The sequence below is a fragment of the Chrysemys picta genome, chromosome 12 (genome assembly GCF_011386835.1).
Source record: "Chrysemys picta bellii isolate R12L10 chromosome 12, ASM1138683v2, whole genome shotgun sequence".
Lineage (NCBI taxonomy): Eukaryota > Metazoa > Chordata > Testudines > Emydidae > Chrysemys > Chrysemys picta.
The window spans coordinates 13,777,682-13,800,778 of record NC_088802.1 but is presented as its reverse complement, the minus strand read 5'-3'; the positions used below and the strand labels follow the sequence as shown (position 1 = coordinate 13,800,778).

The 23,097-nt window shown below is 48.6% G+C and overlaps 1 protein-coding gene across 4 annotated transcripts; it reads right to left on the bottom strand.

Annotated features, from left to right (window-relative positions):
• Positions 1-733: 733 nt before the first annotated feature.
• On the bottom strand, positions 734-20,540 carry LOC103307085 (zinc finger protein 420-like). Of its 4 annotated transcripts, none has more exons than XM_065564887.1 (7): positions 20,389-20,540; positions 15,217-15,401; positions 14,555-14,681; positions 13,840-13,953; positions 9,550-13,517; positions 8,038-9,003; positions 734-6,558 (listed from the first exon to the last, which is right to left on the bottom strand). In XM_065564887.1, exons 2-5 carry the CDS (start codon positions 15,238-15,240, stop codon positions 11,566-11,568), a joined length of 2,217 nt encoding a protein of 738 aa, XP_065420959.1. In that variant the 5' UTR covers positions 15,241-15,401; positions 20,389-20,540; the 3' UTR covers positions 734-6,558; positions 8,038-9,003; positions 9,550-11,565. The 4 variants fall into 4 exon arrangements, with proteins under 4 accessions (XP_065420959.1, XP_065420962.1, XP_065420961.1 ...); XM_065564890.1 differs by having other exon boundaries at positions 9,550-13,514; XM_065564889.1 differs by lacking the exon at positions 20,389-20,540 and adding an exon at positions 19,990-20,340.
• Positions 20,541-23,097: the final 2,557 nt, after the last annotated feature.

The following is a 23,097-nucleotide window of genomic DNA, read 5'->3' as shown; positions in this document are numbered from 1 at the left end:
CCCCCCGCCGCATCTCCATCCAACGCCCAGCTCCACACGGTGCATTTCATACCCACCCAGTATGTTGCTGCTCCAGCCACACACGCGCCCCAGGGAAAGAGGAACAAGTGAAAGTTGGTAGAAAAGCGCTAACAATAAATGAGAGGCATTTGCCCTCCCTCCTCCTCTCAGCAATGGGAAGACGCTGACCCCTCTCCACATCAATCCTATTGGGACTTCATTGGTAGCCCTTTAGAGTTTCAGGACGACTTCAAAGAGCACTCGTAGGACATTTCCTCTCTATCCGGGACATGTGTAGTGAGTTCACAGTTCTCAGCCTCAGCTCTCAGGCTCGCAAGAACAAACAGTGCCTGTAACAGTGCCTCCATGGGTCACAACTGAAAATTCCAAATTCAGGATAAATTGCTGAGAAATGGGGCAGACACACTGCAAAACTGGTGATTATTCTCCCATGACATATATCAAACCAGCAACAAAAGTAAACTTCTGTTTCACCACACTGGCTAACAAGACATCCAAAAAGCATTGCAGCCCTTATATCACCACCAAAACCTCTGAACTTAAAGATTGCTTATTTACAACCAATTTCATGAAACAGCAGGTTCTTCTGATCCCAAAGGACCAGCCACACACCCAGGTCAATATATAACTCAGATCTTACCCAATAATCACACTGTTGCCAATCCTTTAGTATCTAAAATCTAAAGGCTTATTTATGAAAAAGAAAGAAAGGTGAGAGTTAAAATTTATTAAAGGAATCAAATACATACAATAAATGCAAAGTTCTTGGCTTAGGCTTGTAGCAGTGATGGAATAAACGGCCAGCTGAAAAATCAAGTCTCTGGTGGCTTCTGAATCATTGGAAATCCTCAGTCCTTTGGTTAGAATGCTCCCATTAGTATAAGTCCATAGTCCAGAGGTTTGAGCAGGAAAAAGGCAAAAGGGAGATGTTTCCAGTGCCTTTTATAGCTTCTCTCAAGTGAAGGGAACCCCATTGTTCTCACTGTGAAAAACCACCGTAACAAGAGGTGTTTGGAGTCACATGGGCAAGTCACATGTCCATGCCTGATTTCACTCAGTCACTCACAGTACAGGCCATTACCTATACTTCAGATGGAACGTTCACAGGAAAGTCTGTGCAGCGTAGGTGGGCATCTGCCATTGTGAGTTAAGTGTTCTTTTGATGGGCCACTGAACTTGAATAATTCCTCCAAAATGTACAGGTGAAAAACCTTGTGGGTGTTACCCAGGAGCAAACATTTTTGAAATACAGGTATACAGCCAGTAGTCATAATCTCAAATATAAAAATGGTACATACATACAAATAGCATAATCATATTCAGCAAATCATACCCTCTCCATTGACACCTTACTCAGCACACTTTGTATAAGATTCACTGATTATATAACAATGGTAGCAACAATGATCTACCATGGTCATATTTTAATCAGATAATGTCACAGATCATTTTCATTGTTCAAAGGACAAAATCTCATGACAAAAGCTAGGGAAATGTGAAAAGAAAATCAGAAAGGATCATTCTGGCAAGTGATCATTTGTCTTTTGAAGTCCCCAATAATTCTGAGTTACATCCTGTCAAACTAATTTAATATCAAAATACGTGGCAGAACAGCCTTCACCAGATAGAAGAAAAAAGCCCGCAAACCAGGGTGGGCTACAAACCACTTTCCCATTCATGAAGTGAAATCCAAGAGAATCTTAAGGCTCAAAATCTGGAGAACAATTTTACCCATTTCCTTCTGAACAGGCTAAACCGGCTTTACTCTGCACTGTCGCATTATTTGGCTGTGTTATTGTCACGGCTGTATCCCCACTTTGAACTTTAAGGTACAAATGTTGGGGCCTTCATGAAAACTTCTAAGCTTAACTACCAGCTTAGCTCTGGTCCGCTGCCACCATCCCAAGAATTCCCATCCGTGGGAAGCCTTGAGAAACCTTCACCAATTCCCTGGTGAATACAGTTCCAACCCCCCAGGATCTAAAACAAGGAGAAATTAACCATTCCCCCTCCTTCCTCCCACCAACTCCTGGTGAATACAGATCCAACCCCCTTGGATCTAAAAAAAGGAGAAATCAATCAGGTTCTTAAAAAGAAGGCTTTTAATTAAAGAAAAAGGTAAAAATCATCTCTGTAAAATCAGGATGGAAATTAACCTTACAGGGCAATCAAACTTAAAGAGCTCAGAAGACTCCCCTCTAGTCTTAGGTTCAAAGTACAGCAAACAAAGATAAACACTCTAGTAAAAGGTACATTTACAAATTGAGAAAACAAAGGAAAACTAAGACACCTTGCCTGGCTATTTACTTACAAGTTTGAAATAGGAGAGACTTGTTTAGAAAGATGTGGAGAACCTGGATTGATGTCTGGTCCCACTCAGTCCCGAGAGTGAATGCCCTCCCAAAACAAAGAGCACAAACAAAAGCCTTCTCACCCCCCCAAGATTTGAAAGTATCTTGTCCCCTTATTGGTCCTTTGGTCAGGTGCCAGCCAGGTTACCTGAGCTTCTTAACCCTTTACAGGGAGAAGGATTTTGGAGTCTCTGTCCAGGAGGGATTTTATAGTACTGTACACAGGACAGCTGTTACCCTTCCCTTTATAGTTATGACAGTTAATGATAAAAGTTTTAGCATTATCGTAATGGGGAAAAAAAGAGGAAAAAAAGACAAACCTCACCAAAAACTTCCTATCTACAAATTATCTGGATTTGGCTGGAAAAACCCCAGATGCCACTTCAGCAATAGGGATTGAAGCTCAAACTGTGCTTTGGGGTTCATTTGAATTCCCCCTTCAGGAACGTGACATTTTTGTCTCAAGTGCTCAGGGGCTTGACTGAGGATCAAAGAAATCAAACCCTGATTCCTAAGCATGGTGGAAAAGGACACTGTGGTAAATGACACACATGAAGGTGGAGGGGTAGAATGGGAAAACGATAAACTCTCCATGGCTTGGGCAGAGGCTGTTCAAGAAAAGACGTGTGAGGTTGATGGGGGGAGGAGGGAATCCCCCGGACTCAATCCAACCCTCTGCAATAATACAGAAGGTAAAACACCACATTATTTTACTATCCCTGCTCCAGATCTTTTAGAATCTATTGAATGCTGGTGTATAAGGGAGAAACAACACAAAATAATTAAATGCTTTTCAGCATAATCTGGAGCAATGTGAGGATGTCTGGGAATGAGACAATCTCACTCCATGGGGGCACTTAGTGACTCTAACAATCACTTTGCTAATGGGAGATTGGAATAAACTGCTAAGGGTCAGTTTAGACTAGAAAAAGGGGTGGAGGAACAAAGGAGACACGTTAGATAATCTCAACCAATTTTCCTGCCCTAGACAGAAACTAGGAGGCTGATATGATCACTCCTCATTTATTCCTAGTAGACTCCTGAGTCCCAGGCCAGAGCTCTATCAACTAGGCAATGCTGCTTCCTTCTCAGAGGCTGATGCTGCTGTAGCAGAGGTGGGAAATCCAGGCTTAGAAGAAAAGACCATGTGGAAACCAGGCTCTGATAATGGTGCTGTCTGAATGCAGAGGAGGCAGGGGGAAGGGGCAGAGGGGGTGAGTGATGAGAAGCAGCACCTCGGTACTCCTTGGCTCTCGCTCGCCTCTTATCCCATGATCCCCAAACACTTGATACCCCAGCACCCAGCTCCCCCTGCTTCCCAGCTCCACCAGCCCCAGCCATACAATCCTCAGTGTCCTCCCCAGAACCCATCACCCTGCCCCCTTAACATTTGATCCCCCAGAGACCAATGTCCTGGTGGATTCGGGGAGCGGAGGAGTTACCAGTCCTAGGGACACTCCCTCTGCAGGGGACAGTTCCAGGTCAGTGGGGGAGCCCCGCCCAGGGGCTGGTGGAAGATGGGGAAAGGGGTCTAGACTGAAGGTGGGGCCTGGCCCAAGTGTTTTTCTCCTCATCACCTTAGCAGGGGGATCCCGGCTGGGAGGGGAAGGGAGAGGGGGGAACTTCAGCCCGGCAGAGGGAGCATCTGGAGGAGTTTCTCTCTCCCCCTTCCTCCACCTATAGCCCATCAGCTCAGCAGCCAAGGCTGCAGCAGGGAGGAGGGGCTCATGGGGACTTTGCCACTCTGCCTGGGGTTTGCTTAGGCCAGGCAGAGCCAGTGGGTCACTGACCAGCTGATGTTCGGCTGCTCCTGTATCCTCACCTCAGCCATGGGCAGCTGGATCCTTCGGAGCCAAATGCCCCTGATGTGTTTGGGAAAAAGGAAATGGGTTTGTCACCAGGGCCAGCCCTAGTCAGGGCCCTGAGAGAATTTCCCTGCTGTGAGGAGGAGTCTGTAATGTCCAACAGGGCATTTGCTCCACTTGGAGCATTTTCCATACTGAGAACATCTCAGCAGTCACTTCCCTGCGTTGATTAGCAGATGCCTGATACTCTGGGAACACCAAATGTAGCTTCCCCCGCATTCACGGTCTCTCTGTTTTGCAGTTCACGGATGTGTGAGTTCAGACTGAATCTTTTCCTGCAGTCAAGCTACTGCTAGGGTCTCTCACACCTGGGTGGGTTCTCTGATGTTTAATGAGGTGTGATCGCTGAATGAAACTTTTCTCACAAGCAAGGCATATATGAAGTTATAACCATGATCTTGGGGGGTGGGGGCATACTGAGATTGCTCAGTTAAGGCAAACTGCAAAGAATGGGGCAGTCAATCCTCAAAATTGGTGAATATTCCAGTACTTGGATTCACCAAGCCAGCAACAAGACAGCTTTTACAATACCTTACTGGGCTAACACAGGCCAAAGCACAGCTCCCTTGAAGCAACCTAACCTGGCGCTCCCTCCCAGACAGCCCAGTTAAACATGATGGGGATTACTGAAAATCTTGTTCATTTTATAAAAAGTTCTACCAATCCTAAAGGATCATAGAATCATAGAATATCAGGGTTGGAAGGCATCTCAAGAGGTCATCTAGCCCAACACCCTGCTCAAAGGAGGACCAAATCCCAACTAAATCATCCCACCCAGGGCTTTGTCAAGCCTGATCTTAAAACCCTCTAAGGAAGGAGATTCCACCACCTCCCTAGGTAACCCATTCCAGTGCTTCCCCATCCTCCTAGTGAAAAAGTTTTTCCTAATATCCAACCTAAACTTCCCCCACTGCAGCTTGAGACCATTACTCCTGGTTCTGTCATCAGGTACCACTGAGAACAGTCTGGATCCATCCTCTTTGGAGTCCTCTTTCAGGTAGTTGAAAGCAGCTATCAAGTCCCCTCTCATACTTCTCTTCTGCAGACTAAACAATCCCAGTTCCCTCAGCCTCCCCTCATAAGTCATGTGCTCCAGACCCTAATCATTTTTGTTGCCCTCCGCTGGACTCTTCCCAATTTTTCCACATCCTTCTCGTAGTGTGGGGCCCAAAACTGGACACAGTACTCCAGATGAGGTCTCACCAATGTCGAATAGAGGGGAATGATCACGTCCCTCGATCTGCTGGCAATGCCCCTACTTATACAGCCCAAAATGCCGTTAGCCTTCTTGGCAACAAGGGCACACTGTTGACTCATATCCAGCTTCTCATCCACTGTAACCCCTAGGTCCTTTTCTGCAGAACTGCTGCCTAGCCATTCGGTCCCTAATCTGTAAGACTGAATGGGATTCTTCCGTCCTAAGTGCAGGACTCTGCACTTCTCCTTGTTGAACCTCATCTGGCTTCTTGTGGCCCAATCCTCTAATTTGTCTAGGTCCCTCTGTATCCTATCCCTACCCTCCAGCGTATCTACCACTCCTCCCAGTTTGCTGTCATTTGCAAACTTGCTGAGAGTGCAGTCCACCCCATCCTCCAGACAATTAATTAAGATATTGAACAAAACCGGCCCCAGGACCGACCCTTGGGGCACTCCGCTTGAAACGGGCTGCCAACTACACATGGATCCGTTGATCAATACCCGTTGAGTCCGATGATCTAGCCAGCCTTCTATCCACCGTATAGTCCATTCATCCAGCCCATACCTCTTTAACTTGCTGGCAAGAATACTGTGGGAAACCGTATCAAAAGCTTTGCTAAAGTCAAGAAATAACACATTCACTGCTTTCCCCTCATCCACAGACCCAGTTATCTCCTCATAGAAGGCAATTAGGTTAATCAGGCATGACTTGCCCTTGGTGAATCAATGCTGACTTTTCCTGATCACTCTCCTCTCCTCTAAGTGCTTCAGAATTGATTCCTTGTGGACCTATTCCATGATTTTTCCAGGGACTGAGGTCAGACTGACTGGTCTGTAGTTCCCCAGATCCTCCTCCTTCCCTTTTTAAAAGATGGGCACTACATTAGCCTTTTTCCAGTCATCCGGGACTTCCCCAATCGCCATGAGTTTTCAAACATAATGGCCAAGGGCTCTGCAATCACATCCGCCAACTCCTTTAGTACCTTCGGATGCAGCGCATGTGGCACCATGGACTTGTGCTCGTTCAGTTTTTCTAAATAGTCCCGATCCACTTCTTTTTCCACAGAGGGCTGGTCACCTTCTCCCCATACTGTGCTGCCCAGTGCAGCAGTCTGGGAGCTGTCCTTTTTTGTGAAGACAGAGGCAAAAAAATCATTGAGTACATTCGCTTTTTCCACATCCTCTGTCACTAGGTTGCCTCCCTCATTCAGTAAGGGGCCCACACTTTCCTTGAGTTACTCTTAACATCTCTTGCTAGCTGCAACTCCAAGTGTGATTTGGCCTTCCTGATTTCACTCTTGCATGCCTGAGCAATATTTTTATACTCTTTCCTGGTCATTTGTCCAATCTTCCACTTCTTGTATGTTTCATTTTGCGTTTAAGATCAACAAGGATTTCACTATTAAGCCAAGTGCCTGCCATATTTACTATTCTTTCTACACATCTGGATATTTTTTTCCTGCAACCTCAATAATGATTCTTAAAAATACAGCCAGCTCTCCTGGACTCCTTTCCCCGTCATGAAAAGCAACAGAGGGTCCTGTGGCACCTTTAAGTCTAACAGAAGTATTGGAGCATAAGCTTTCGTGGGTGAATGCCCACTTCATCTTGCGTCTGATGAAGTGGGCATTCACCCACGAAACTAATGCTCCAATACTTCTGTTAGTCTTAAAGGTGCCACAGGACTCTCTGTTGCTTTTTACAGATTCAGATTAACACGGATACCCCTCTATTACTTTCCCCCTCATGTTATTCTCCCAGGGGATCCTGCCCATCAGTTCGCTGAGGGAGTCAAAGTCTGCTTTTCTGAAGTCCGGGGTCTGTATTCTGCTGCTCTCCTTTCTTCCTTGTGTTAGGATCCTGAACTTGACCATCTCAAGCTCACTGCCTCCCAGATTCCCATCCACTTTTGTCTCCCCTACTAATTCTTCCCAGTTTCTGAGCAGCAGGTCTGGAAGAGCTCTGCCCCTAGTTGGTTCCTCCAGCACTTGCACCAGGAAATTGTCTCCTATGCTTTCCAAAAACTTCCTGGATTGTTTGTACACTGCTGTATTGTTCTCCCAGCAGATATCAGGGTGATTAAAGTCTCCCATGAGAACCAGGGCCTGCGATCTAGTAACTTCTGCTAGTTGCCAGAAGAAAGCCTCGTCCACCTCATCCCCCTGGACTGGTGGTCTATAGCAGACTCCGACCACGACATCACCCTTGATGCTCATACTTCTAAACTTAATCCAGAGACTCTCAGGTTTTTCTCCAGTTTCATACCGGAGCTCTTAGCAGTCATATTCCTCTCTTACATACAATGCAACTCCCCCACCTTTTCTGCCCTGCCTGTCCTTCTTGAACAGTTTATATCCATCCATGACAGTACTCCAGTCATGTGAGTTATCCCACCAAGTCTCTGTTATTCCAATGACATCATAGTTCCTTGACTGTGGCAGGACTTCCAGTTCTCCCTACATGTTTCCCAGGCTTCTTGCATTTGTATATAGGCACTAAAGATAACGCGCTGATTGTACCGCTTTCTAAGTCTGAGACAGGAGTCCTCCCGTCTTGCACTCTCCTGCTCGTGCTTCCTCCCAGTATCCCATTTCCCCACTTACCTCAGGGCTTTGGTCTCCTTCCCCCGGTGACTCTAGTTTAAAGCCCTCCTCACTAGGTTAGCCAGCCTGCTTGCAAAGATGATCTTCCCTCTCTTCGTTAGGTGGAGCCCATCTCTGCCTAGTGCTCCTCCTTCTTGGAACACCACCCCATGGTCGAAGAATTCAAAGCCTTCTCTTCGACACCTCCTGCGTAGCCATTCGTTGACTTCCACAATTTGGCGGTCCCTACTCAGGCCTTTTCCCTGCACAGGGAGGATGGACAAGAATACCACTTGCGCCTCAAACTCCTTTATCCTTCTTCCCAGAGTCACGTAGTCTGCAGTTATCTGCTCAAGGTCATTCTTGGCAGTATGATTGCTGCCCACGTGGAGAAGCAGGAAGAGGTAGCGATCCGAGGGCTTGATGAGTCTCGGCAGTCTCTCCGTCACATCGTGAATCCTAGCTCCTGGCAAGCAGCAGACCTCTCGGTTTTCTCGGTTGGGGTGGCAGATAGATGATTCAGTCCCCCTGAGGAGGGAGTCCCCGACCACCACTACCCTCTTCCTTCTCTTGGGAGCGGAGGTTTTGGAACCCTCATCCCTAGGACAGTGCATCTCATGCCTTCCAATCGGTGGAGCCTCCTTCTGCTCCCTTCCCTCAGATGTATCATCTAGTCCACTCTCCACATTAGTACCTGTGGAGAGAACATGAAAACGGTTGTTCACCTGTATCTCCATTGCTGGTACACGGACACTCCTCTTTCTTCTTCTGGAGGTCACATGCTGCCAAATTTCTTCACCATCCCTCTGTCCCCTCTGGGCAGCCTGCTCCAAATCTTCAGAACGTTGTGCCTGTGGAAGCATATCCTGACGTCTGTCCAGGAAATCTTCATTTTCTCGTATGCAACACATGGTCGATACTTGTTTCTCCAGACCTCGAACCTTCTCTTCCAATATGGCGACCAGCTTGCACTTTGTCGCTTCTCTCCTGTGGAAGAAAGACAAATATGGCACAACTTGTGCAGGTTACAACAACTGAATGCTCACCTTCCATAATTGCTTCCTTCTAAGAGCTTCCTCAGCTCTTGCAGCAACTCACAGAAGCCTGCAAGATGCAAGACTCAGTGGGCTCTCCCGAGGTGAACTCCCAGGCAAACTCCCTCTGCTAGCCTCCGCTGTTCACTGCTGACTGCCTTTTTATAACATTCAGGCCCACTCAAGGCCCACCTGAAACAAAGCACTCCCAATTCACACTGTTCAAACAAACAATCAAACACTCAAGCACATGGTCAAACTGACAAACTGTCCCCTGCAACAGACACTCAGAAACTCATCCACACAGCCCCGCAATGCAACACTTAGCGAACCTCCTCTCTGACAGATCCCGCTGTTAGCCTCTGCTGTTTGCCGCATTACTCACCAAGTTAATAAATACTTCAGTTCTTACCCAAATATACATTTACCGCCAATTCATATTAACTAAACTAAGATTTATTAAAAGAAGAAAAGAGAATGAGAGTATTGGTATACATACAGACATGAATAGAGTCCTTAGGTCAGTTTCACTGTAGAGATGGTGCTTTAAAATTGTAAAGAGTCTTTTTCAGAATCCTTTCATAGGTTATAGTCCATGTAAAAATGTTCGATATCAGGGCAGTCCAGATGGGACTGGAGATCTCCATCTTATGACTCAAACTTCCTCTGAATAAAGCTTAACAAGATCGGAGAGAAAAGGATCAGGTCCCAAGAGTTTTCATACAGATTTTTGCAGCCTCTCATCAGCAGGCAGTCCTTGGGAGAACTATTGTTCACTAGGCTTTTGAAGTAACCTTCTATTTCCTAAACATCACCAGTAATTAACTACATGGATTAACATAAGGTAATTTTCCATAAAGAAGTTGGTAGACAGTTTACCACAAACTTTAAAGAGACATGCAATGACATTATTACACCCAAGTTTTATCTACATGTTATTATTCCCTTTTGAACTCTGAATTAACAGAATACAGCCCGAGACAGGAACTGTTTGGTTTCATTGGTAAACTCTAACAAGATAAAGGAAAACATAGACTAGTACAAGTATCAAAGGGTTTAACGTGATAGTCTGGATCTGTAGAAAGCGACAAAGAGTTCTGTGGCACCTTAAAGACTAACAGAAGTATTGGAGCATGATTTCAACAGTTTCCACCCCACCATCAACCTCAGCCTGGACCAATCTACAAGGGAGATCCATTTCCTAGACACCACGGTACAAATAAGTGACAGTCACGTTAACACCATCCCACCCCACCGACCGCTATGCTACCTTCATGCCTCCAGCTTCCATCCCTGACACACCACATGATCCATCGTCTACAGCCAAGCGCTGAGCTATAACCGCATTTGCTCAAACCCCTCAGACACAGACGAACTCCTACAAGATCTTCACCAAGCATTCTCAAAACTAGGATACCCGCACGAGGAAATAAGGAAACAAATCAACAGAGCCAGACGTGTACCCAGAAGCCTCCTGCTGCAGGACAAGGCCAAGAAAGAAACCAACAGAACTCCACTGGCCATCACCTACAGTCCTCATCTAAAACCTCTCCAATGCATAATCATCTACAACTCATCCTGGACAAAGATCCATCACTTTCACAGGCCTTAGGAGAAAGGCCAGTCCTCGCCCACAAACAAACCACCAACCTTAAGCATATTCTCACCAGCAACCACACACCGCACCATGGTAACTCTAACTCAGGAACCAATCCATGCAACAAACCTCAATGCCAACTCTCCCCACATATTTCTACCAGCGATACCATCACAGGACCTAATCACATCAGCCACAACATCACCGGTTCATTCACTTGTACGTTCACCAATGTAACATACACCGTCGTGTGCCAGCAATGCCCCCCTGCTATGTACATCGGCCAAACTGGACAATCCCTACGTAAAAAAATAAATGGACACAAGTCAGATATTAGGAATGGCAATATACAAAAACCTGTAGGAGAACATTTCAACCTCCCTGGACACACAATAGCAAATTTAAAGGGGATCCTGAATCAAAAAAACTTCAGGACCAGACTCCAAAGAGAAACTGCTGAACTTCAGTTCATTTGCAAATTTGACATAATGAGCTCAGGATTAAACAAAGACTGAGAATGACTAGGCAACTACAAAAGCAGTTTCTCCTCCCTTGGTGTTCACACCTCAACTGCTGGAAGATGGCCTCATCCTCCCTGATTGAACTAACCTCGTTATCTCTAGGCAGATTCTTGCCTGCATATTTATACCTGCCTCTAGAAATTTCCACCACATGCATCTGACAAAGTGGGTATTCACCCACAAAAGCTTATGCTCCAATACGTCTGTTAGTCTATAAGGTGCCACAGGACTCTTTGTTGCTTTTTATAGCCTACTACAGTTACCATCTTCTTCCAGGTCTTTAACATAAGTTTACATTTCAAAGCTCAAACTAACATGGACACACTTTTTTAACATGTCTCTAAAGGTTGCACTGGGTCTATTATATGCAAGTTGCTTAACCCTTTCTCTCCCAGTGTCACAGAAGTTTAGCTCCTGTGTGGATTGCTTGATGTTTAGAAAGGGCTGATCTGTTCCTGAAACTTTTCCCACAGTCTAACCACTTATGTGGTCTCTCTCCTGTGTGGATTGCCTGATGTCTAATAAGGTCTGACCTCTGTATGAAACTTTTCCCACAGTCCAAGCACTTATGTGGTTTCTCTCCTGTGTGGATTGCCTGATGTCTAATAAGGTTTGACCTCTTCATGAAACTTTTTCCACAATCCAAGCACTTATGGGGTCTCTCTCCTGTGTGGATTGCCTGATGTTTAGTAAAGTATGACCTCCGTATGAAACTTTTCCCACAGTCCAAGCACTTGTGGGGTCTCTCTCCTGTGTGGATTGCCTGATGTTTAGAAAGGGATGATCTGTTCCTGAAACATTTCCCACAGTCCAAGCACTTGTGTGTTCTCTCTGCTGTGTGGATTGCCTGATGTTTAGAAAGGGATGATCTGTTCCTGAAACATTTCCCACAGTCCAAGCACTTGTATGGTCTCTCTCCTGTGTGGATTGCCTGATGTTTAAAAAGGTGTGACCTCTGTATGAAACTTTTTCCACAGTCCAAGCACTTGTGGGATCTCTCTCCTGTGTGGATTTCCTGATGTCTAATAAGGTGTGACTTCTGTATGAAACTTTTTCCACAGTCCAAGCACTTGTGGGATCTCTCTCCTGTGTGGATTTCCTGATGTCTAATAAGGTGTGACCTCTGTATGAAACTTTTCCCACAGTCCAAGCACTTGTGGGGTCTCTCACCTGTGTGGATTGGCTGATGTTTAACAAGGTGTGACCTCCGTATGAAATTTTTTCCACAAACTAAGCACTTGTGGGATCTCTCTCCTGTGTGGATTGCCTGATGTCTAATAAGGTTTGCCCTGTGTATGAAACTTTTCCCACAGTCCAAGCACTTGTGGGGTCTCTCTCCTGTGTGGATTGCCTGATGTTTAGAAAGGGCTGATCTGTTCCTGAAACTTTTCCCACAGTCTAAGCACTTATGTGGTCTCTCTCCTGTGTGGATTGCCTGATGTCTAATAAGGTTTGACCTCTTCATGAAACTTTTCCCGCAATCCAAGCACTTATGGGGTCTCTCTCCTGTGTGGATTGCCTGATGTTTAGTAAGGTATGACCGCCGTATGAAACTTTTCCCACAGTCCAAGCACTTGTGGGGTCTCTCTCCTGTGTGCATTCCTTTATGTTCAATAAGGTTTGACCTCTGTATGAAACTTTTCCCACAGTCCAAGCACTTATGTGGTCTCTCTCCTGTGTGGATTGCCTGATGTCTAATAAGGTGATACCTCTGTATGAAACTTTTCCCACAGTCCAAGCACTTATGTGGCCTCTCTCCTGTGTGGATTGCCTGATGTTTAACAAGGTGTGACCTCTGTATGAAACTTTTTCCACAATCCAAGCACTTATGGGGTCTCTCCCCTGTCTGGATTCTCTGATGTGTAATTAATTCTGACTTCCAATTCAAACAGTTTCCACACTCGAGGCATTGATAGGGTTTCGCTCCCATGTGGCTTTTCCCATGGTTATTAAGATCTGAGCAGTTATTGAAGCTTTCCCCATGGGCCAAGTATTGAAGGGGTTTCCCTCCAGTATGGACTGTCTGATGTGTCACAAGCTGTGATCTGAAAATGAACCCTTTTCCACATTCGAGGCACTGATAGGGGTTCTCTTCCTTAGGATTGGTCTGCTGGGCTGTGGGATCTTTGTCTCCTCCCCCACATATAATAGATTCATCCACTTTCTTCCTTGGGTGGTTTTTCAGTCGCCTCTCTGACTTGTGCCAATTTCCCCAGGCTTCTATCTCTTCCAAGCACTGGGATAAACTCCCTTCAGCTCTTCCCACAAAGGTCCTCTGTGGTTCCACTTGCCCAGGAACTTCCTCATGATGATTCCCATCCTTCTTCTCATCCACTTTCTCATCACCTGCTGGGAGATAGAGACAATCCAGACAGGAGTCATTGTGCTGAGGAGAAAGAGGAAAAGCACCAAGGGAAAACCCAATATGCTAACATAGTGAAGACTAAGCAACTGGATTTTGCCTCCAGATCCCACCCAAACACTCCCAGGGATGGAAAGTTGGGAAGGAAACTCCTGCAGCTAACAGGATGGTTGGAAAGCCATGAATGGTACCTGTTGACTACAGCCCTGGTTGAGGTGAAGAAGAACAAAGGGCTCTTACTCACAACATATTTTTGGGATTCTCAACTTTTTCCTTCATTCACCAGATGGTTTCTGTTTCAGTCCTCACCTGTGCAATTGCCTCTCAGGATCTGTCTTTCCTCACAGACCTGGAGATCCGGGACCCACAGTTCTTCCCCTCGTTCCAGGTGGGAGATCAGTTCAGGTTTGGGAATGGGAAATCCTGAACAGGGAGTGAAAAGAGACAAGGTCGGGGCACATGGAGGATTGGAAGAGTGTCTGTCACAAAGGGCATTCTGTGAGTGGTACCTCTCACCATGATCTGCTGGAGGAACATGGAATCCAACAGCACGGGAACATGATCACTGAGGCCTCTTGGGAGAAGCAGACGTCTGGGGAGGTGGGGGGAATTGTTACGCGCTCACAAGGAGTTCCCAGGATCTATGTGCTGTTGGGCCTTGCTGACGCGCACACAGCTCTGGATTTCCTATTTCTAAATCTGCAGAGCCCACAGTCTTCCCCAGGGCTGGAGCTATTCCCAAAAAGGGAAATGAAGAGGGATTTTGTGCATCAGTAAGAAACAATACAGACAGGACAATGAATGACTTCTGCCCCCCTACCCCCCGAATGCTGGAGGGGCGGGCATGGTTTCGCATGTCCATTAGGTTTTGATTCCCGTGTCCCAATGAAAGTCCCTCTCACGTGGCAGCTGCGCATTATGGAACCCATTCCCCTCCAATCTAACTGACCAGGGAAGAACCTGCCCAGAGTCAGAAATGAAGACCTCACGGCTTCTAATAACCGAGGGGACAGGAATCCCTTACCCAGCGAGGTCACCATCTCATAGTTCTCCTGCATGACGTCCCTGTAGAGGGCTCTCTGACTGGGGTCCAGCAGAGATCCCTGACCCTGGGTGAAATACACAGCCACCTCCTCGAAAGTCACCGGCAACTGAAACAACAAGAGACCCCCACTCAGCCCCTGCTGCCCCAGCCACAATCCCACTAGTCACATTAGAGGAAAAAAGAAAAAAACTTCTTGGAAGCTCTGGGAGGACCAGAGTAGCAGAATCCCACCCCCACCCTGCTCGGAGCGCCAGGAGTTATCATGAGGCAGGGAGAAGGTGATAATTCCTTGTGTCCCCCCCCCCCCCCGCAGCAGATGGAGGAGGGCAGGGTCTTCTCATTTACCAATTACCACACACTTGCCAGCCACAGGCTGATATGGCAAGCAGAGCACTGAGCCAGGGACAGGGACAGGAATCCCAAAATCTTCCCTTCGTATTTCACAGCAGCCTCTGGCCACTGGGTTCAGGCTCCAGCACTGGGAGTATGGAAAATGTTCCCAGCACTGCCCAGGAGGGCTATGACCTCTTTGACAAATGGTGGTATGCCCCTTCCTACTCAGTAAATCAGCAGGTTTATCACACCCTGTCTCCTCCCTGCCTCTCCCTCCCGCCGTCCAGCAGCTCCCTGAAAATCAATACCTGAGCTGACTCCATCACAGCCATTTCCCTTCCCTGTCCCCTGGAAGAAGGGACGATCTTGAGTGAAATCTGGATGTGATTCCTCAGCCTGTCGGGGCGATTGGGAAGGTTTCAGAAGGGGCTTGAGTGCATGTCACAGCCCGATTGCCCCCAGGCTCTCTCCCTGCAGACAGACGCTCTGGACTCTGCCACGATGCAAAGAAACCCAGTTAGTTGATTACCACCCAGGCCAGGGCCCTCCCAGAAGAACTAAACCCCACCGGGCACTTTTAAACTCTCCTCATAAGAGAGTCTCTGAGCCCAATGCTGGAAAAAGAGCAGAACCAAAGGAGCCACCATGGGGGATTCCCCCTGACATTGTCTTGTCACCCCTCTAACTCTCCCTTTTCCCCCCGAGTCAGGAACTGGCTTTTCCTCGCTCAGCTCTTCCCCTTGTTTCCAGGAGGATGCAGGGAATGGATCTGGGCAGGTCTGGGATCTGGGAGCCTCCCTCCCCATTTGTTGTTCCTGGTTTCCCCTTCCAGTCTCTCCTCTCTCCCTTTTTATCCTTTTCCCTTAGGAGAACCGGCGACTGCACCATTGTCCGGGGCCTTTGCTCTCATGCCAGCAGATCGAGGAAAGTGATTGTTCCCCTTTATTAGATATTGGTGAGGCCTCATCTGGAATACTGTGTCAGAACAAGGAGCAATGGTCTCAAGTTGCAGTGCAGGAGGTCTAGGTTGGATAATAGGAAAAACTTTTTCTCTAGGAGAGCAGTGAAGCACTGGAATGCATTACCTAAGGAGGTGGTGCAGTCTCCTTCTTTGGAGGTTTTTAAGGCCCGGCTTGACGAAGCCCTGGCTGGGATGATTTAGTTGGGAATTAGTCCTGCTTTGAGCAGGGGGTTGGACTAGATGATCTCCTGAGATCCCTTCCAACCCTGATATTCTTTGATTCTATGATTAGGCAGCTCAGTCACTGCCACTGCTAACAGGGGTTTGAACCTGGCTGTGTCCATGGGGACAGCAGCTCTGGGACTCGCAGACACACAGAGAGCCCCCTCCCCTTGTAGGCCAAACTCACCAGCCAGTCCCTGAAAGGGGCCCTTTGTGCTGAGTCACTTTCCTGCCCAGTCCCAGCCCTTTACCCCCAGGTCTCTCCATCACCTGCAGGCTGCGGCTCGGGGGCTGGTGTGGGCAGAACCCGGGGCTGCACCAGGGGCTGGTTCCAGCCACCACAGCAAGTCCCCACCTGGGCTGGGCACAGAGGGGATTTAACAAAGGTCTCTCCTCTGCTGGGTAAGAAGCAGCTTGTAGGTTTGGGCTCCCAGATCAAAATACAGGAGGCAGCAGCTTCGGACCCAGGGAGCTCAACTCCAGAGCTCTAATATCCTGAGAAGAGACACACACCCGCTGCCTCCTCTCCCTTAGCAATAACCAAAGCCCTTTCGTGGCAACCCCCGATTAACTGTCTGCCCTGGACTCTAAACCCAGCCCGAAGGGAGAGCCAATGTTAGCTAACCAGGGCACAGTATGCAGCCTGTTTGACTCATCAAGGACCCCGCCCCTCCAGCCTAGGGTGACCAGATGTCCCGGTTTTATAGGGACAGTCCTGATTTTTGGGTCTTTTTCTTATATAGGCTCCTATTACCCCCATTCCCTGTCCCGAATTTTTGACATTTGCTGTCTGGTCACCCTACTCCAGCCTCTGCTTGAACCAAGTCAGAAGAAAGACTTATAAGAAAGCAATGAAAAGGTCATGGGAGACACACTTAACCCCTCCAGACAAGGGTGACAGGATTAAGGCAACTCCGCTAGCCTCATTTGCATAGAAGATGGGACAGGGCGGCACCTCCATTAGCATACAGACTGGAGAACAGAGATTCCAAGGCAAGAACTGCACTGAACTCTGGGACCAGAAAAACAGGGAAGCAATGCAGCATCGGGGAATCTCTGCTCCAGATGTTAATGAATCCACTCCTACAAATTCTCAATTACTGAGAGACAATTTACGCTCATTGATATATTTGCTTTTGACAAACAACTCTCTGTATAACTTTTCATGAGTGACTTACCCAAGTATTCGGATTCTAATATCTAAACTGTATTGTTAAATTTATTCCCCTAAATTTGAGTTATTGCTAATTATGTACTTCATTATCTTTGACTTTTAAAATGAACTTTGTATTTGTGGATAATCTGAGCACTAAACCCAGATGTACACACACTCTTTTCTTAACCTGTGTGTTATGTAATTTTTTTATCATTAGCTTTAATAAATCCTTTATTGGTATCCAAAATATTGATGCTGCCTAATTGCATTGTGACCTCCCTGGAAGGAACACCACCCATAACCAGGAATGGTCACTTCCTATTGTCTAGCTTGAACAAAACAACTTTGGTATACGCTCTTGAGCCATCAGTTTACACAAAAACAAATCTAGTGATCTCCCTTGGACCATTGTTGTTTCCCTACAAAACCCCCTACCCACGCTCAAGTAAGTGCTCTGATGCCTGGATCCAAAATCTGCATCAGTTCCATTGGGACTTCATCTTCTCCTGACTGATCGTGCTGGGGGCTCTGCCGGTCTCCAGCACTCCAGACCCTCAGCTACCACCATCACCTGGGAGCCCCAATCGATTCAAGCTTCATGCAGTGGTGAGAACCCAGCTCTGTCTCTCTCTCAGTATAGCCTTCTGACCCTGACTTGTATGATCAGTTATAGTTTTCTCAACCTGACTTTTATAATAAAAATTAAGTTAGATTTAATATTATAACTGTTTTGTTTGGCTCCCCTACGGTTATTACCGGTCAATAAATAACTTTCATGGTTAAGCTGGTTGCTTCGCTCTCCCTCTCCCCACGCCCCCTCACTGCCCATGGGTGTTTGTGGCTACCCCAGTTGTGCTGCAGCAATGCTCCTTCTCATACATAAACTAAAGAACCCCGCAGCACCCAAAAATCCTGTGGGGTTTGCTCATCAAGTGGGTTACTACCAGAACGACTGTAACGTGAAAGTGGAGACAGGGACGTGCTGAACCTGGGGCATATGAGGGTGGGAGCTTGGAGGTGCTGCTCAACACAGCCTGCTGAGTCCAGGGATATATAAGGGGTCAGCTTGGGAGTGCTGATTAACCCGGTCCTGTGTGTGTGTGCGTGCGCGCATCTGATTCTGGGGCTGGAAGAACCCAGCCCTGGGGAATCTAGGTCCTGCAGGATAGCTCCACTGGGAGCGGACTTGCAGCAGGGAGAAGTAGAGCACTCTATGAGAACACAGGTGACACAAGCAGTACATTGATAGAATTACAGAATTCCCCCCCCCCCCCCCCGAAGAGTAACCCTAATAAACGAGTGTACACCAAAGTAACGGGCAAAGCTGGTAACGGCAGGCAGAGACCGAGCCCATTGGCCCATCCGCACTCACCTCCCCTGCCATACCCAGCAGTGACTCTTGTCTGTCACCAGCGTGGCTGAGATCTGAATCCTGCACGTAAATCAGACCAGGGCCCTGGGCAGCCTGGGTGCCTGTGGATATTTGCCTTGTAGCTTCTGATCCCTGAGGGGTTAGTCCCCTGCTCACCCCAACGCTCGTTTAACCAGTTCCAGGAAAAATATTCAGCGCCTCATGCTCTCCTACCCCATGGGGCAGAGGGGCTACCATTGCTTGTATCTCTTACCATCCCTGTGACCAGTTACTGCATCGAGTACAATTCCCTTCCTGATGCCGTGAATGAGGGATTCCACTGATTGATTCTGTAAGGATAAGGCCCTTTCCTGTACCCATATTGTGAGGCCTACGGCCTTTGTCTGCAGCTATATTTCGAGAGCAGGAGCTATGAGCTAAGAAGCAGGAAGTCACATCACCACATTCCATCTAAATTGCATTAAATCAATGTAGTATCAGGCTGTTAAAAAGGAGACCCTGTCCTAATAGCCCCCACTATCACCAGATAAAGAAACAGATCTTAAGATGGTTAAAGAAAACTGAGTTTGGTAGCATTCCAAACCACTTATCAATAGTTGTGGTTGTGAAATCCTCATTTCTTTATTGTTTTGTCTCTATGGTCCCCACTTCCCTATTGTTTGTCTGTATGATCTCTGTCTGGTTCTTTGATTGTTTCTGTCTGTTACATAATTGATTTTGGTAGGTGTAAATTAATTAAGGGAGTGGGGTATGATTCGATGGAGAATTTTGTTACAATGTTAGGATTGGTTAGTAAAATTTTAGTAAAATGATTCGTTAAGGTACAGCTAAGTGCACAAGGGCATCGAATGTTACAGGATTGTACAGCCATTCTAGATATATGGATCCTTTGGAAGGGGTAGCTGTAAAAGCATGAAGCTAGTACGCCCCAAAGGCTCAGATACAACAAGGTAATAAAATTAAAACAAAATTTATTTATGTATTTAAATCAGTCAGCACTGAGCTCAAATTACAATAGTGCAATAGAAACAGGAACTGTTACAGTGTCACCCTGAGATGCGATTGTCAAGCTACGAGCAACTGTTAATATTTCCCATGATTATTTGGTATTAAGAATATGAATTCCATGGCACAATGATGTCCCTCTGCACAATGTTAATAAAGTTTAGGATGAAGAGCTCTGAGTAATAGAAATAATATTTTTAAAAGGAACTAATTTAAAGGCATGAGACTGCACAGACTGGATTCCCAGGGGAGTCAAACGCAGGGGACCAGGCACCCTGGCTAAGACACATTTATGAAGCGCTGGGCGGCTTTACACAGACATAGAAACTGTGAACTGGATTCTTTTAAACACTAAAAGTAAGTACCTGTGACAATGATATTTTTTCGTGGGGGGACTGTAAATATTTCCCTGGATCAAGTCTTCATTAGCAGCTGGATGCACTGGGCCTTTAAGGACACGGCTCTGGGAAATGGGAGCTGAGATCCTGGCAAGGGGGCAGGAAAAGCCCCTCTGCCCCACCCCCCTTATTTTTGCAACCACTGCAGCTGGCTCACCCCATCTGGGGGTGTTTTACCCCCCCTGCACCCCGGCTCCCACCCTCCTCTGTCCCCCCACATGCCTCTGTCCCAGCCCCAGCACGGCCCGGCCGGGCTCCCCCCGCCCCGCACACACCGGGAGCTGGCGGCAGTTGCCCCGGGCAGGGAATCGCAGCCAGCTCCGCTGGGAGCAGCCCGGGGGTGACGGGGGGGGGTATCTCTCTTACCGTCCCTGCGAGCGGGGTGAAACTACACAAACAGCTCTCGCTCCCAATTCCCTACTTGGGTGTACTGAGCATGCGCACCCAAACTGAGCATGCCCAGTACCCTTCGCTGTAGCCACTGCCCTCTCTCTGCCCTTACTTCTGCTTACGATTTGCTGCCTCCTCTTTGGAGGAGTTAAAAGGATTAAGGGGGCAAAGTGCAGCGCGGAGCTGTCAGGGTCTGAGCAGGAGACAGTAATTTACTGGCGGGGAGGCTCAAGCTACTGTAGCGAGCGGCAGAAGAGGGGCTGAAGGGGAAAACTAGTGGGTGGGAGCTGGGGTTAAGCCCGGGGGGGGGGGGTGTGGAGACGCTGCCAGACCCCGTGCTGGGACAAAGCCCCCGCTTAGGGAGGGGAGAGGGGGGAACAGTGACCCCGTGGGATGAGCCACCCACTGTGCTCGCTAATCTAGGGGTGTCGGGGGTGCAGAAGCTGTTTTCATTCTGCCCACTGGATGCTGCATGTCAGCTCCGGAGCAGGGGGCTGGTTCCTGGGACTGGGGTCTTAAAGGCACAGGTCTCCAATTACTAGCCTATCAAAGTTTAATCACCGCAGCTCCTCTCTATCCTATACAAGTGTTGCAGGGCCAGGGCCAGGGCTGTCCGGGGCAGGGGCAAGTGGGGCAATTTTCCACGGGGGCCCCCACGAGTATGTCGGAGGCTGCCCCCGCCTCTTGTCATCCCCCAAGCCCCTGTGCTACCCCCCTGCCCAGCACCCCTCTGACTTCCTACGCCCAGTGCCACACCACCCAGAGACCCCCACAAACCCCCATGCCCAGTGCCCTCCCACAGACCACTCCCCCACCCACTCAGAATCCCCCCACAGATCCTCTCACTGCCCAGTGCCCCCTAGCTGGAGACCCCCCACAGCCCTCCCACAACTGCACAGTGCCCTGCACCTCCCCGCCCAGAGCTCCCCCACAGATTCCCTCACTGCCCAGTAACCCCACCGCCCCACTGCCACAACTGCACAGTGCCCCGCACAGACCCCCCACACTTCCCAGCACCCCGACACACACTGATCTCCCCCACTGCACAGCTCCCCAACACACACAGATCTCCCCAACCCACACTGCACAGCACCCCCCCCAGACCCACTAGAGACCTACTCTCCCACACCCTAACCCCCAGCCACAATAGCTATACAGGTGTGACGACACGTATAGAAACTCTCCCGTTTTGCAACTGGGTGTGGTTTCTGTCGCTACACCCGACCCGACCCGCCAGCGACGCGACCCCCCTAGGCTAGGAGCCAGAGCGGGACCTGCCTGCTGGATGCTTCCTGGGAGCCGCTCCAGGTAAGCACTGCTGGGTTCACCTGGCCCCCTGGCAGGTCCCTCTAGGGGGGACTCCCCTCAGACCCACTGCCCTCAGCCCCCACCCTGACCCTGTTCCCTCTGCCTCCCCAACAGTTGCTCCCCTCCCCTGATCATCTCACCTGACCCACTGCCCTCATCCCCCACCCTGACTCTGTTCCCTTAGCCTCCCCAGCAGTGTCCCCCTTGTGCCCTCCACCCTCAATCCACCGCCCTCAGTCCCTGCCCCTGTTCCAACAGCCTCCCCCACAGTCCTTCCCCTCCCCTCCCTCCGATCATCTCACCCTGCATGGATGTGGAAATCTGTCCCTGATTCCAGGCTGTCCTTAGCCCCTGGGGCAAAAGATCAGCAGAGGTTTCCAAAGGGAAGTTTGCAGCCTTTGCTCAGACCCAAACATTTTCACTTAAATAAATAAATAAATAAATAAATACCCAAACCCATCCTGACACCCATCTGCTCTGTCCAGATTTGCTGTTATCCCTGTTGAGGCCAAAGTGGTTTGAAAAATTAAAAATCCTTGACACCATTGTGTTGCTTCCCCCTGTGTTGCTTGTTAATCTGACGGACCTGCCGATAATGAATAAAGATGAATGCCCTGGGAGCAATGTGTCAGGCAGACAGTTTGTCAAGTAGGAATGTGAATGCTGAAGCCCTCACAAAATGCAGAGGCTTTTCTTAACCTGAGAACTGAAAAAGAGCCAGGTACCCTGCATGGGTTTGAAAGTGACAAGAGCCCAGCGACTGACCAGAGCAGCATCAGGATTAAAGGGACGAGGAGGGTCTGTGTCATGAAGTCTGCGTTTCCACTGAGGACTCTTCCATTGCCAGGGTAGCGTTGGCGCAGGTCTGCCGCCCGGCACAGCAATGCTGAGAGGTGCCAGTGTAGACCCAACCCACTGCCCTCAGACCCCACCCTGACCCTGTTCCCTCAGCCTCCCCGGCTGTCCCCCCTGTACCTCCCACCCTGAACCCACTGCCCTCAGTCCCTGCCCTACCCCAAATCTCTTCTTCAGCCTCTCCCGTCATCCCACCCCCATCGCTCCCCCTGCTGTCCCACCCCCTCCACTTCCCCCCATTCCAGTCCTGCTCCCCTCTGTCTCATCCCCTCCAGACCCTGTCCCTCTCCCCAACCCCCCGACCCTCCCCAGCCCAGCCCCATTGTCTCCCCCGCCCCGCCCCACTCTACGCAGCTTTTTACCCTGTCCCATTCATACTCCCCTCAGCCCCTACCCTGCTAACCCCATCCCAGTCCTGTCCCATCCCCCTTAGCCCGCCAGACTCCCCCAGTCCCAGTCCTGTCCCCCTCAGTTCCTCCACCCTGCTTCCCCTGGTCCATCCCCACACACCCACCGACTTCC